Consider the following 11,347-nt stretch of genomic DNA (forward strand, 5'->3'; position numbering starts at 1 on the left):
TTTGATTTGCATTGACGTTTGCACTTTGACCTGTCTATACCAGGACATTAACATTGTTGTTTTGAGTTTGGTTTCACATTTGGGACTGATACCTTGCTGAAAAAACAGAATAATCTCCCAACTTATTTTGTTTTTTACTCTTGGGCTGTACCTAAATTGTTATTAAACACAATATTTTAAAATGTCTGGTATAACTATAATGTATAGTGCTCCGTGGCTGACTCATTATTCAATCGGAGAATCAAGCAGATTTTATTGTGGGTTGAAGTGCCAGCGTGTAAGTGGCAATTGAACAGTATGATTATAATGATTAAGTATGGCAGGAAGTGTATAGTGGAAACTACAGTAGACTCCAAACCTCCAAGAACAAGCACTTCCCTTTGTTACAACCCCTTACTACAGAATTTACTATTTACTACGACTGAAATAATACTGTCCAGACCATTCATCAAATCAAAATCAACAAAAACATTTAGCGCCTACCTCACTTGGATGGACAGGGGAACTTTTAAAAACTTTACATGGTAAGGAAAGTAAGTTTCAGGGATATATTTTGTGTAGCCATGGTTTGATAAAATACAAATGCACATTAATGCCATTTATTCATACAGACTAGTGAATGTTACTACTTCTCTTCTGGTCTGGCAGTCGTATGATAATAAAACTACAATACCCATATGTCCTTTCATTTCCGGGTAAAAGCGGATGTGCTGTCTGATTGGTTAGCGAACACCTTTCAAAAAACAGCGCGGGGGGGGGGCAGTTTCTAAGATTGTTGAAGATAAGTTTAGCAGAAAACTGCTGCTTAGTCGTGTTATCATGCACAGCAAGTCTGCTTTTTACCTGCCGTGAATAAAAGTGTTGCAACGAAGGTCTTTGAAGTAAGTCCCAGTTCACTCTCGTGGTTAAGTTAGCAAACGTTAACGTTGGTTGAAGTGTCAACGTTTTGGCTAACGTTAGCATATGTGGTTGTCGAAATTTAATATTAACATTATATATTGACTTTCTCTCAAGTAACGCGTTTTCTACAGCTGTCGACATGAAGTGTTTGAAGGTGGATGAGTATATCAAGCGGACGGCTTCTGTGAAAGAGACGGAGCTTTTACTTCAAGAATTAGAGGTTGGCATGTTTATGTGGTTCTTCCCATCAGTCTCTTAGGATGAATTACCCCTGTCCGTAATAACCTTACTACTTAATATTATCTTACTAGTGAACATACTTTGACTTAAATAACACAAATCCAGGATTAACTGCCTCAAAATGAGCCCAGTTCCATATGCTGTGCTATACTTTGATATGTTTTATGTTTAAAATACAAAACACATTACAGTTAACTATAAATCTCACTTTTCTTACCTTGTAGAATTATGTGAAGAGTCAGCCAGGCCTTCAGGGTCGCACACTGTGTGACAGGGTCATCAGAGCCTGTAACCATCAACTTGGAGTTGGATCTCCTGACTTCGACCATGTCGATCAGTTGGTACAGCTGGTGGAGCTTTCCATTCATGGCTATGATATATCTGCAGCGCTTGTTGCTCAGAGCAGTCCACTGTACATGGAAAAGATAATTTTCCATATTGTGAAGAAGCTAAGCTCCTTAGGAGCTCACAGTCTATGCAGCCGTGTAGCAGTGTTGCTTTGCAGCAGGCTTAGCCCAGCCCAGCAGGTATGTATCACTTATTGTTTTTGTTTTTTTACATAAACATGTGTGGTATATCCCACATCTATACTGCATGATTGCTTTTTCCCTGTTAGCATTAACATGATTACCACTGTTGTATGGTCCATAGGCTGAGGACTACTGTGTTCTTGTGCGTAGCTGCTTCTCAGTTCTCTGGAGCGGACTGTCTGGCACCAAAGACAAGAAAATCCTGGATCCCCGTGACAAACTCTGCTGTCAGATTCAAGCTCTGAGCTTTCTCCTGTTGTTGGACACACAAAATGCAACTCCCTCGATATCCAAAGCTCCCATATACACAGAGGATGCCATCACAGAGTTTGAGAGTAGCTGTGGATCCATAACCAAGGATGATGCTTCTTTTCTTCTCCAGGAAATACACACTCTTTTCAACAGATTCTGGCCTGGTGTTCGAGGGAGTGAGGGGGATGGGTCCAAGCAGTCTACTGAGACATCAAATTTATACATGCTTGCCGAAATGGTGCTAATTATAACGAAGTTGCTTTGTAAGGCTGGCCACTATGATTTGGCCTCTAACTTTTTGAATGAAATTGAAAGCAAGGTCAGCTGTATGGCAGTGGTGCTCGGCAAATGGGCAGTAAAAATTCATTCTGCAATGACAGTTGGTGGGGAGAGTGGCCAGGCTTTGACAAAGTGTGCCAGGGCCTTGAGGTCTCTTTCAGCTGACCTGGGACACCGAGAAGCTCATGCTGTTCTGGAAGGTTGCGGACTGGTGGTGTGGGCTGTCGAAAGTGGCCAAAGCAAGGGATTAAGTGGATCTGTGCTCCTGGCTTGGTTTTCTTTTCTTGAGGAGTATCAAGAACGGATATTAACTGTGCTGAAGAAGGTGAGTCTTGTTACTGCCCAGGAGAAAGAGTTTGTATGTGTGTTTAAAAAAAAGAGCAGGGAAATCATTCTGTAAAATTGAGCGTGTTGGAGTAGATTTTTATCAATTGCCGTGAAAAGGGTATTTAAAGGTTAAGTTATTTGTCTTGAGAGTTCATACAGATTGCTAATCTTTGGTTTGCTTTCTTGACAGAATTCAACATGCCAGGCTGAGGGCAGCAGACTGCAACAGGCTCTTTGCGTCAGTATTTACCAAGGCTTTGTATTTGCTTATGAGAGCATGCTCGCATCACAGGTGAGGCTGCTTCCAATTTCATGATGATAGAAATGACAAAAACATAAATAAAGACAGATGAATTGCACTGTACCAACATGTAGCTACAGTTCTACATGTACTCTAATTTAGGTACTGATTAGTTTTAGTACTGATTGTGACTTGTTGCTCTCAGCTGGAGAACAGTGACACATTGGACAGAGTGCTGCTTTACTGCCAAGCCACAGCTGGACTGATGATGACTGAACTGCGTAAACTGTCTAGTGAAAACCTTCTCATCAAAGCAGGTGATTACAATCGACATCGTTAATGTTGTCAGGTCACGTGAAAGCTTACTTGAATTGCAAAAAATAGACACATAATATTTTATTATTATGACATTTTGTGATTACCATGTCTCTTGTAGTGATTGCTGTGAGCAACTTAGCTTGTGGATTGTACAACCGGCGTCTCTATGGCCAGGCCTTCACGCTAGTTGAGATCCTCTGCAGGGATCTATGCAAGAATTGCCCTGTCTCTCTCTCTGTTGATAGGGTAAGCTCTTTAAGTGTGATTTGTTTGATCATGCATCACACTGTATCAGTCTTAATCATCTTAAAGATCTTAAAAAATACACAATTTGTCTTCTCTTTGTAGACTTGGGGGTCGGCATTAATAAGATTATATCCTTATTTTAATTAGGTTATGTTAGATAGAGCACCCTTAATTTATCCTTGTGGAAATGTGTTATTATATACAGTATATTAATTTTAGCAGTCATCTGTATTATTATGTATTTTGACTACCTAGCTGAGCCGACCCTTCATGCTGGCTGTGCAGACATCTCGGCGGGCTGGACAACTAGAGCGAGCGCTGGACTGGGTGATCCTGTGGCTGAAGGCTTTGGGAGACAAAATAACTACTCATATGGCCGAACCGGTCTCTCTGTGGGTGAAAACGAAGACTGACGCAGCCCGTAACTCTGAGGAAGACATTCGACTCAGGTACGGACAAGTTCTAATCAAGGGGCTTTTTGTATTAAACTTTATTCATAGAGCACTTATCAAAACCAAGTACAAAGTGCTTCACACAGACAAAGGAGTGAATGATAAAATACATGTGGACCAAAAAAAAGGTAAAACAATTACAAGAAAATGAAAACCAATAAAATAAACATAGCCCAGATAAAATCAGGATATGCTTTCCGATAAAATTGCTTTTCTAGAAGGAGACACTGACTCTGACAGCCTAATATCCTTGCGCAGGTCGTTGTAGAGTCTCTGGGCCCTGACAGCAAAAGCTCTGTCCCCTTTAGTTTATTTTAATTTTTGTTTTTCAGAGAAGGGTATCATGGGATATTAATGGAAATGGGAACTTTAAAACTGTTGGCTTGTCCCATCCTTGAACAGGACATTACATGATGGTTTTGGTCCTGACGTTCCTGATGAAAAAGTAATGCTTTGCCTTTTGGAAGAGGAGCTTCGTGCCTATAAGGAGGTGGCAGGGGACACTGCTCAGGAGCGTTACAACACTCTGTGTGATCTATTGGACATCTGCCACGAGGAGAGCTCCCACACCCATCTGCGTGCGGTCTACCTCTGTGAAATGGCCCAAGTTGTGTGTTACCAAGATTTCAGTGAACAGACTGACTGGTAGGAGGTTTTATTTACATCATCATTTCTAATGAGTGGCGTTCCTTGAAAAATACAAATACACTGTTTTGTGTGCTAGAAAATGTTGTTGGCAACGGGGCCAGCAATTAAAATAGTTAGTCTGGAGCCCTGCTGGACCATCATAGACAGCAGCCTACAGTCTCAATATTCATTATGTTCGTTTGTAACTCACAGTGCGGCAGTTGATTTTACCTATGAAGCTTTACGGCTTCTCGAAGAAGAACCAGAGACTCCAGAAAATGCCGATAGACTGAAGGATGACAAGGCCCATGCTTTGCTTTGGCTCTATATCTGCACTCTTGAGAAGAATCTTCAGGAGGTGAGTCCTGTTGAATCTGTCAGGATATCATGCAGAATTTTTTGAAAGTGTTCATAATAAAAGAATGAGTGAAACAGAAATAAGTAACAGTGTGGTAGTATTCATTGTCTCCAGGATTTTTCTAGCATGGAACTACTGTAAGATTGATATCGGACTGTATAATTAGTGATCGGCTATCTGGAATTAGGTCTTGGTTTAATACATCAACCAAGTGTCTTGTGATTTAATAAATTATGCTTGTGTGTTTTTGGCCAGGCCATTGAAAGGGACAATAAACAGCGAGAGTTGCGTGAGCAGACACGACGTGTGGCCAATCCCATAGGAACCAATGATTTTGATTATGAAGACAAGCAGAAGACACAAGACAGCATCCTAGTCTATGAAGGACTGCATTTCAACCTGGCTGCAGAGAACAGTAGGGAACCCCTTTTTCATATCATCAATCATCCTACGGTAGACCTCTGTATTATATGAAGGCTATATATTATACCATAATTTGTTAATCTGTCATCTCCGCTAAGAACTAGTGGTAGGTCAAATCAGAAATGGATAATTGCTATCACACAGTCACACGCTGTCTCTTTGAGAGATTAATAGACATTCTTTTTTACTTTCAGAGTTGTGCAGGCCTTTGGAAAGAGCACTGGATGAGTGGTCCGCTCTTCTGCAGAGTAAAGGCCTGCCTTCAATCAGAAACCTCAAACAGACCTGTAGCTCCATTGCTGTGACTGCAGCTCTCTTCAAGCTCATGGGAAAGGTAACAACATAAAATGTAGTCAAAATCCTTCTGGAGGCTCTCTTGAGGTTATTTAGTTTCTCTCCAACACAATACATTCTGAGCATCTATCAAATAAGTTACCACTTCACACAGTTCATGAAGTATTGTATGAATTAGGGATTGTGCATTATAAATTTGTAACAACTGGTTTAAGAACAGTGTAAGGGTTATTTTACGCTGTATCCTTTTTACAGTTATAACTTGTGTTCACATTGGTAATTTCATCCACATTGAGTATTGTGTATTTATGAAATCTCTCCCTCTTATATAGCCTCTGAAGGCTTTGGAAGCTTATCAACTTGCGATTGGACTTTCAAGTCAACTTGCTGATTCCCACGGATGTGCCAGCTCCCTCTGTCAATCAGCCAGTATCCTTCTGGATATGGGCACCCCAGAACTGGCTTTGGTAATACAGTTTTGTAACAATTAGTCAATGCAATATATATATATATATAATATAACTTTTTTTTTTTTTTTTTTGTGTAGGCCCAGCTCGAACAAGCAGAAAGGTTTCTTACCTCAAATTCCACCGCTGATGGACCTTCTTCCCTCTCTATGCTGGCCATTCTGTTGAAAGCTCAGTACTGCTACAGCACGGGACAGGTGGGAAACATGTCTCCTACCGGTATTTCTCATATTGTTGCAATGTTTTTTTTAAAGAGGTCATTTTTATCAATTTGCTATTTGCAATTTGACTATACATCAGGTGGACCTTGGGGTGCCGTATCTGTGTGAGGTGCTTAAAGAAGTGGATGAGCAGAGGCAGTCGAAGAGCTGGTACCTGCTCCGTGCTCGGACGCTCCAGACCTGCAGCTCGTATTTGAATTTGGACACGGTTGCACTGACACAAGCCCAGCGGGGCCACATCACTCAGCATGGTTTGCTAAAGCATTTGCAACACTAAATATAACTATACGGTTTTCTGTTTTGATTTTGCTTTGTGAGAATGTGGAGCTAAAGATGGTTTGTGTGTCTCAGGTATAAATAGCCCAGACACTGCCCTGTATGAAAGTCTGAAGCTTCTCTGCAGCCTGCTAGTAACTTTAGTGGGGAAGGGCTTATATGGGGCTAACGGCTGCAGCTCAGACATGCGCTTCATCGACCAAGGTACGTTTGTCCCACATGGACTGGACAATAACTCATGTTTTAGTACTGCCTGCCACGCTGATTCTCTGTCCCTTGTTCTATGAGCAGGAGATAACCTGGTGGTGAAGTGGCAGCTGCTCTCAGAGTTGTTAAACTGCTCTATGAAGATGGTGGCTGTGAGGAGCAGCTGTGGAGCCATCAATGATGCAAGGCTCCAATGCCTAGAAGCTCTCAAACTGGCCATCAAGCTGCAAGCACTCAGCCAGTATGTATATAGTGGTATATGGGTATAGTGGATTACAATGTAAATGAACTTGTGCTCTAATATTATCAGTATCGTATACTGGCCATTCTTAAATATTGTTTTCTATACGTATAATATGCCTGGAGCACAGCACAATACATAGAACCAATAGTGAAGTGTTGATGCACATGACATGCTTTTTTGATGAACTCTTTTCTTGACCGTTTTTGTTTTCAGATGTGCAGAGCTGCTGGTGATGAAAGCTGAGTTGGAGCTGATGCAAGGAGAGAGAGCGGAAAGTGGAATTGATTTAGACAGAGTCAGAAACCTTCTGGAGCTTTGCACAGGTCTGGTAAATGTACAACTCCGCCAGTTCAAATAAAGCCACACACTGAATATTATTGTTTGACTTCCAGCACAATTGTATTGTGAGGATTTAAGACAATTTTGGGGGATTTGATCACATTGTGTTATTGTAGTAAATTGTACTTAAAATTTGCAAAATAAGCAAAGGCATGGAATTGTTGTCTAATGTAATGCATTACATTAGTGTCAGTTTCCTTGAGCTATTAAATGGACTGTTTTGTTTTTTTTTCCTCAGATTTTTCTGATCAAGTGAAGAAGGCAGACGTGAAAATCAAACCTAGGAAAGGACGTCCAGCACAGAAATCTCAGTCTCCCCTTCCTACCTCAGAGGATGATTTTAAGGGCGTCCTGAGCACTAGGTGGATTGCCAAAGAACCTGTAGTGAGAGAACTGACTAGCTCCCCGCCACTCAAAGCTCAGCCTCGCCGCTGGCTCTCCTCCCTTGCCCATGAATCTGACTGCCTGTGCCCCTGCTGCTCTGAGCCCTGTCTGGGCCGGGCCACTGCTCGCTGGGCAGCTACACAGGCTGATCTGGTTCTCCAGCTGGATCCCAGCGAAGCTAGAGTCAGTTTGAAACTTCAATGGGCAACATTAGCCCGCTGTAAAAGTGTCTCTGTCAAACTCGGGGACAAATTAGCTAAACTCTTCCCTCCCTGTGGCCCTGCCAAAAGCTTTTCTAGACCCTCCCTGATGCAGGACTTGGTGGGCCGTGTGTACCTTCGCATGGCGCTTACTGGTTTGGAACCAGGCCTCAACAAGATCTGTGGTATATGGAAAGTACTGGAGGCTGGCTTAGCATTTGTTGATTCCACACCCTCTCCTGTGCTAAGACCTGTGAGAGCAGGTCTAATGGCAACCAAAGCCATAGTGTCATTGATTACCTTGGCTGCCAAAAAGGGCTGCACCCCAGAGGAACTCTTCTCAAATGCTTGGACTTGGAATGCACCAAAAGTGGATAAAGAGCTGAAATCAGAACAGAAAACAGTGCCTCCCTCATCCTTGCTTAAGAAACCCAAAGAGTCTATTAAAAACCCAGATATTCCTGACAAAGCAAAGAAGGTCAAAGTTGTCAAGCCCAAGATTCAAGTGACAAGCTCCTCAGCCAAAGGAAAGGGACTGGTTCCCATGACACCAGTGATGGTTAAGTCAAAGGCTTCTGCTAGGGAGCTTAGCTCTTTTGACTTTAACACAGTGGTACCTACTTTGACCTGTACCCCTGTTCAGAGGGTGAAAGCCGCTGGCTCTGTGCAGAAAGCACAGAGGACTGCCACTAAGCTACAGTTTCATGTGTATGAAGAGTTGTCTCCAGTACAAGACAAAGCCCAACCTGTGCCTGCAGCTCCCAAACGCACAAAGAAATCACGTTTCAAGGTAGGCACCTAATCAGAGTAGAGGTTTGATTGTTACTAAACTCATACTGCTTTGTGTTTTTCTGAAAACTATCTTCCTTTTTTAATATGCCAATGCAGGTGGAGTTTAGTGATGAGAGTGACACAGAAGCCAACACCCAACCAGAGCCCAAAGAACAGACAGATGTCCCTAAAAAGCGAACCACCACAAGAAGAGCTGTCCACAACAGTAAAACAGCCCCAGATCCACCCGCGGAGAAGGTCCCACCCAAGAGGCTGGCCAAGGGTAAGAAGAGCACTGCAGTGCCTCGAGACCCCTCCACTGAGGATGACGAGACTTTGGTCTGTCAGCCTGCCTCAACAAGAAGAGGAAGAACCAGAAGAGAATCCTCAAGGGCAGAGGCAGATTCAGTGGAGGAGCCGGACAAAATGAGGACAATTGAGGAGGAAACTACAGAAGTTCTGGACATAAGCATTGAGCAGCTTCGGACATCAGACACTGATACTGAAGACAGTCTTGCTTCAAGCAAAGATATAGGTATGTATTTTGTGCACATGGTGAAACTTCCCTTTTATTAGAGAACATTTGCACAAAATGTACATGTACCATAATACAATTTAGAAGTTTAGATTATAGCAGTATATCAGTCACACCTTAAGCATTGAAACATTTCAGTAGATGATGGAGCCTCTGAAACCCCAGATGCATTCCCAGCACAGTGTTTTTGTTTGAAACTCTTCACATTCATAGTTAAGTTTCAACCTATTATCAATGAACATAAATTAAATTTGTAGATTTGGGTGTGCAGGGTGATATTCGGCACCATAACAAAACCACAGGTTTTGTAAGATATGCAGGATGCCAGTAAAAGAGCAGAACAAATAAAAAACTAAATCCCAGTGTCTAACAAAATTTGGATAAAGGCCAGAGTTCTAATCTCTTTCTTTACTCTCTCTAGACATAGATTTTGAGGTGTTGCGGAGGGATATGTGTCGCGATTTGGAGAGAGACGGTCTGTCTGAACTGAGGAGCAGAGGTCATGCGAGAGACGATCCACAAACCCACCTGTCTCATTCAGACACCAGGCCAGGTGAGGCTTTACACACTGCTGCAGTCACAGCTGGTCTGCAATGATCCCGTGTATCTCGGTATTAAGAAGAATTCTGAAATATTAATTTTTAAAAATGTATAACACCAAAGATAAACATGCCATCCAGTTCTTTTTAAAGCAGGAATTGATCATAAACTTCATCTACAGCATTGTGAAGTATGGATATGTATTATATGTTTAATAAGGGCTATGATCCCTAAACTGTTAACCAAATATAGAAGTACCTTTAATTCTTAAAGGCAGCTCTTTAACCTTAGTCATTTGGCGTCTTTTTCTTTTTCCACACCAGAAAATCTTTCTCTGGAGGATGTTCAGTCATTGCTCCGCTCATCCTGGTTGACACTTCAGCACTTCCCCTCCCCCTCCATCTACACGACCCTCTGTGCTCTTCTTGCCTTGACCATGGGACAGCAGGACCCCATAACTACAGCAATGCTGCATGCCCAGTCCTTGGGCCTCACAAGTCGCCACCGCACGATCAGGCATTTAGCCAGTTCTCTCAAGTAAGCAAATGTGTTGTATAAATAGTGTGAATTCCCTCTTACCAACACTTTGGTCTATATATAAAGATATTTCAACAAAATATCTCAAACTTGATTAAAATACATTTTACTTTTGACGACTGATTAACATTTGTTTTATATTTACTGTATTACAAGTTGTGTTCAAACATTGCCATTGCTTTGATGTGGAACAGAAAGCTGAGAAAGGTGTCTAATGAGCTAGTAGACAAGATGGATTCTCTGAGTCTGGATGAATCCAAGAACGGCACCGAACAGAGGTTGTCGCAGTTGGAGAACGTCTTCTCTTTCTCAACCGCTGACTCCTCTACTTTCCCCAAGAGCCAATGTCAAGAATTTATCCAACAAATTCAACACCTTCCCCCAGGTAAAAAATACTATACTCTCTTGATCTCAGCAAAATGTATCCACTTTCATATTTGATTCCAGCCAAATATGTGGTTTGCACATGCCAGTAATGCTACTGTAAACTGTACTTGCACTTTCTTGTCTTGTCCATATCCTGATTTCATTCAGATTAATAGATGCTTTTGTGCTTGATAAGTTTATGTAATTTCTCCTTTCCCTCTGTGCATCTTGTTCAGGGGTGACTGTGTGCGTGATGTCTGTGCTTGGAGTAAAACCTGGTGAGATAGGCGACAGCATCATACTGTCACGTCTTGAGAAGGGATCTGTCCCTGTCACCGTTCACATCCCCACATCTAAACAGCAGGTGAAGACAATGAATAATACAGGATGGTGGCCTCAATCTGAAACCAGACAGTTGTCGTGTAAATACATGGCTTTAGCAATATGGAGATGCTAGTTACTTTACAATGTAGCCATACTTACAATCTCATTTTGTACCAGCAGTATCAAGCAGCCTAACTGAAAGAGAGAATATCTACTGCAGCAGTAGTTGAATTAAATATAAAGTCATCTATCTAGAGCTGCAACGATTAATTGATTACTTGTGAACTATTAAATTAATCTGCAACTATGTTGAAAATATGACATTTGAGGACATCATCTTAGACTTTTGGAAACGTTGATCTGCATTTTTCACAGTTTGAATAAGGGGGGCCTTAAAGAGACAGGAGCATCTACAGATTGTTTCAGACAGAGGCTGAAATAGGGCCTGT

General features: G+C 41.9%; 1 protein-coding gene across 2 annotated transcripts in view; it reads left to right on the plus strand.

Moving 5' to 3' along the window:
* The first annotated feature begins 732 nt into the window (after positions 1-732).
* The window catches only part of espl1 (extra spindle pole bodies like 1, separase), a 15,139-nt gene continuing 4,524 nt past the window's right edge, over positions 733-11,347 (plus strand). The window contains exons 1-24 of one of the 2 annotated variants that reach the window (XM_046029193.1): positions 733-881; positions 1,015-1,120; positions 1,365-1,667; positions 1,792-2,526; positions 2,719-2,820; positions 2,975-3,086; positions 3,206-3,333; positions 3,589-3,782; positions 4,188-4,430; positions 4,626-4,770; positions 5,026-5,185; positions 5,388-5,527; positions 5,820-5,954; positions 6,035-6,151; positions 6,255-6,426; positions 6,527-6,655; positions 6,743-6,899; positions 7,116-7,225; positions 7,480-8,615; positions 8,714-9,131; positions 9,553-9,684; positions 9,995-10,208; positions 10,403-10,593; positions 10,811-10,938. In XM_046029193.1, the coding sequence (XP_045885149.1) occupies positions 1,040-1,120; positions 1,365-1,667; positions 1,792-2,526; positions 2,719-2,820; positions 2,975-3,086; positions 3,206-3,333; positions 3,589-3,782; positions 4,188-4,430; positions 4,626-4,770; positions 5,026-5,185; positions 5,388-5,527; positions 5,820-5,954; positions 6,035-6,151; positions 6,255-6,426; positions 6,527-6,655; positions 6,743-6,899; positions 7,116-7,225; positions 7,480-8,615; positions 8,714-9,131; positions 9,553-9,684; positions 9,995-10,208; positions 10,403-10,593; positions 10,811-10,938 (5,382 nt within the window). In that variant the 5' untranslated portion in view covers positions 733-881; positions 1,015-1,039. The remainder of the gene's footprint in view (positions 882-1,014; positions 1,121-1,364; positions 1,668-1,791; positions 2,527-2,718; positions 2,821-2,974; positions 3,087-3,205; positions 3,334-3,588; positions 3,783-4,187; positions 4,431-4,625; positions 4,771-5,025; positions 5,186-5,387; positions 5,528-5,819; positions 5,955-6,034; positions 6,152-6,254; positions 6,427-6,526; positions 6,656-6,742; positions 6,900-7,115; positions 7,226-7,479; positions 8,616-8,713; positions 9,132-9,552; positions 9,685-9,994; positions 10,209-10,402; positions 10,594-10,810; positions 10,939-11,347) is intronic. The other variant, XM_046029194.1, reaches the window with a different exon arrangement.

Source organism: Micropterus dolomieu, linkage group LG18 (genome assembly GCF_021292245.1).
Source record: "Micropterus dolomieu isolate WLL.071019.BEF.003 ecotype Adirondacks linkage group LG18, ASM2129224v1, whole genome shotgun sequence".
Classification (NCBI taxonomy): Eukaryota; Metazoa; Chordata; class Actinopteri; order Centrarchiformes; family Centrarchidae; genus Micropterus; species Micropterus dolomieu.